This window comes from Neomonachus schauinslandi, unplaced genomic scaffold (assembly GCF_002201575.2).
Source record: "Neomonachus schauinslandi unplaced genomic scaffold, ASM220157v2 HiC_scaffold_2011, whole genome shotgun sequence".
NCBI classification, from domain to species: Eukaryota; Metazoa; Chordata; class Mammalia; order Carnivora; family Phocidae; genus Neomonachus; species Neomonachus schauinslandi.
This window is the reverse complement of record NW_025410701.1, coordinates 2,510-5,781: the sequence shown is the minus strand read 5'-3', so window position 1 is coordinate 5,781 and position 3,272 is coordinate 2,510. Positions and strand designations below refer to the sequence as shown.

General features: G+C 64.9%; 1 protein-coding gene across 1 annotated transcript; it reads right to left on the bottom strand.

The window, feature by feature from the left end:
• Positions 1 to 276: 276 nt before the first annotated feature.
• On the bottom strand, positions 277 to 3,069 carry LOC123323893 (testis-specific Y-encoded protein 1-like). The gene is made up of 5 exons (XM_044912423.1): positions 2,692 to 3,069; positions 1,067 to 1,144; positions 797 to 908; positions 453 to 598; positions 277 to 348 (listed from the first exon to the last, which is right to left on the bottom strand). The coding sequence occupies exons 1-5, from the start codon at positions 3,067 to 3,069 to the stop codon at positions 277 to 279; spliced, it is 786 nt and encodes a 261-aa protein (XP_044768358.1).
• Positions 3,070 to 3,272: the final 203 nt, after the last annotated feature.

Here is a 3,272-nt window from a genome sequence, read left to right as displayed (position 1 = left end):
GGGGAGAAGCCTTGCTTCTCTAGACTGACCTGGGACGTTCTGGCTGACAACCTGTCAGGTCTGAACTTTCCCGCGTGGAAGCACCCCGCTGGATATGCGCTCCGAGTTCCCCAAGGTTCCCTTCTCACCCTGCCACCCGCTCCCCGGGCAAGCTGGGCCCCAGGCTCCTCTGAGCCTCAGTTTCCCCGCCGCTAACCTGCCTGTTCCCCAGCACCTTCCACACACATGTCAGGACCCAGCCCCCCTGGCTCCTCACCGACAGGCCCTCCTCTCAGTTCATTCCCTTCGGCTGCCTTCCTGCCTCGGGTAGTAAAGCAGGGGATTGGGCCACAGGTCCTCGATGACCACCTAGTAGGGGAAACAGGCCAGGTGAGCACGGTGCCCGGGCCCCGTGTCCAAGAACCTGGCACTCGTGCGTCACCCCTGCTGACGAAGGCCGTGGGGGGCCCCACCTCAGTGATCCTCTTAGACCCTGGGTAGCTGGGGTCACACAACCAGTTGAAGAAGTTAAGGCTGCTGGTGTCATGCCTGCGGCTGGCAGCTCCTCGTTCATAGTCCCAGAACCACCGGACTGGAGTGGAACGAAATGCCCTATATCCTGCAGGAAGGGAAAACTTAGGAGAGGTTCTCCACGGCCTAGAATCCACACCCTCTCGCCCTCTCAACCTGCCAAACTGTCTCCATCCTGGGCCGGACCCCCCCGCCCTGCACCTCCCCCCCCCCTCGCACCACCCTCCCACTCCCAAGTGCACCCCTGCCCGCCCCCGGCATCCTCGAAGCTCAAGCCCACTCCTACCGGCAATGCTAAGGTGATACTCCTTAACGATCACTTTGTTCTGGAAGTAGGGGTTGCTCCCAAAGAAAAACATCAACCTGCAGCGGTACCTGGGACGGCTCAGTTCCTCCACCTGCCCCGCAGAAGGAAGAGGAGGGGAAGGGGCAACGTGTCCTCTAGGTGTCCCGAACTGCTTGCCTGGCTGCGGCACTGAACAGCGTTGCCGGGCCTCGTCCTGCTCAAACCCCACGGCCACCGGGCCTCCCCCAGCCTCCGTCTCCCAGGACTGACCTCCAAATTGGTCATGTAGCTGAGCAGGTCTCTGTCCTGCTCACCCAACACGGCTGATATCTCGGGGTGATTCAGGATCTGCCTTGGGTCAAGGAGCCTCGCCGTCGAGGAGGAAGAGAGGCAGGAGCAAGCCAGCCCTTCCCGGCTGAGAGCAAGGGACCCGAGCAGCGCATGTGCAGAACCACCAGGCACCACCGCCCCCCCAACGTCCTCAGCTCCTGCCCTTTCTTCCCACCTGCTCAACCGTGGGGAGTGCCTTGGCTTCCAGCACCTCTGAGGCTACCTGCGCCCGACAGGTGCGCGAGGGGTCGGTGCAGGACGGGGGCGGGACCCGGCCCAGGAAGCAGAGAGTTTGGGAGGTTGAGAGGGAGAGAGGGCGAGAGGGCGTGGGTCCTAGGCCGTGGAGAACCTCTCCGAAGTTTTCCCTTCCTGCAGGACATAGGGCATCTCGTTCCACTCCAGTCCGGTGGTTCTGGGACTATGAACGAGGAGCTGCCAGCCGCAGGCACGACACCACCACGCTTACCTTCTTCAACTGGTTGGGTGACCCCAGCTGCCCAAGGCCTAACAGGATCGCCGAGGTGGGGCCAAGGCCAAGGGCCTGATTGCTCCCCGTTCCCACGTGCCCCTGGCCTGTGAGTGTGGCCTGCAGGCAGTCACTGCTTTGCATGGCTGGGTGTGCTCCACCCCACCCTCACGGCTGTGTGTGCTTGTGTGTTGGCCTGAAGCCCTGTGCCCTCGAGGGGCCTCCTGTGCCCAGAAAGGGGCCTCTCGTCTCACATGGAGCATGGCTGCGCACCAACGGCGCAAAGGGTGGTCCTGGCAGAGTCGGAGAGAGAGGGAGGGAAAGGGGGAAGGTGGCGGCAGAAGGCAAAGAAGCAGAGAGAGAGAGGGACAGAGAGACCCCACACGGGGAGGAAGGGACAGAGAGGGAAGGCAGAGAGGAGAGGGGGAGAGGTCGCACGAGGACAAACAGGGGGAGAGAAAGGCAGGGAGGGAAGGTGTGTGTAGGTGCCTGGGCCTGGGGCCTCGGCCTGGCTGCGCAGGGCCTGTGCAGACAGACTTTGCAGCACCCCTGCAGCGCCATGTCTGGGTTCCTGCGGTCTGCTGGAGCGTGGTGGCCCGCTGACTGACCTTGCAACCAGCGTGCGGATGAGATTCTGGGTCTGCCCTGAACGTTGGAAAACCGCAGCGGCTCCGAAGGACAGGGAAGGGGGCGGGCAGCCTCTCAATCTGCCCCATGGACCCAGCAAACGTTCCCGTCCAGTATCTGCTCTGAGCCAACGGTGTGCGTTGGGCTACACTAGGTGTCGAGGAGTCCGGAGCCGTGCTTCCTGAAGCCGGCCAGACCCTTGGGACTGCTGCAGCCCCAAAGCTTTTACGCGCAGCTTGTGCTCAGACATGGTCCGCACAGCTCTCAAGCCCTGTGTTCTCATCCCCGCCCCGCCCTGCCCTCCTGTGCTGTGCATTCGAGGGCACAGGGGCTCAACGCCACCCAGGGGAGCGGGGGAGAACGGCCCTGCCCCCCAGCGCTCGTGGCCCTGGCCGTGGCCGTGGCTCTGCTGCTGCCCTCCTCCCGGCGCTCCTCCACAGCAGCCACGCCCCACCAGCAAGAGGAAGGATACGGCCTGGGCCCAGAAGCCAGGGATGCACTGGATGATGGCCCTCCGTCGAGCCAGGTGAGAACTCCGCTTCTGATTCATCCTGCGCTCGAGCCGCAAGCGGGCCCTGGTCGCTTGGGCATCCACAGAGGCGAGCGCTAACTGAACAACCTCCAGCGCGGCAAGTGGCGCCCCGGCCGACTCGGGACCCAGCACTGGCTCTTCTTGCGGCAGCTCCTGCAGCCGCTCGTCCTGCTCTGCTTGCGCCGGCACTTCATCTTCCACGGCCACGACCACCACCACCGCCATGATATCCCCCACCACGATGACCAACTCCTGCCCCGGGCCGGCCTCGTCTCTGCCCCGCGGGGCCTCAGCCTCCCGCACAGCCTCTGCCGCCATCCCCCCCGTCCCTAGTGCCGGCGACGCCCCCGCCTCCCCCCAGGCGCCTGACTCTCTGCTCGCCCCCGCCTCCTCACGGCCCCCTCCGCGGACCAAGGTGGTCCATGGTTCCGCGGCAGCCCCGCCTTCACCTGACCCCGCCTCGCTCTCCATGGGGCCGTGGACCCGAGCCGCGGAAAGAAGGAACGGGGCGGGGGGCAAGC

Bases quoted from the DNA above. Each gene is read 5' to 3' on its own strand.
- LOC123323893 (XM_044912423.1), bottom strand. From the start codon at position 3,069: ATGGCGGCAGAGGCTGTGCGGGAGGCTGAGGCCCCGCGGGGCAGAGAC. The intron at 909-1,066 runs GTCAGTCCTGGG...TCTGCGGGGCAG, and splicing joins GCTACATGACCAATTTGGAG to GTGGAGGAACTGAGCCGTCC. The intron at 349-452 runs GTGGGGCCCCCC...TTCCCCTACTAG, and splicing joins GGTCTAAGAGGATCACTGAG to GTGGTCATCGAGGACCTGTG.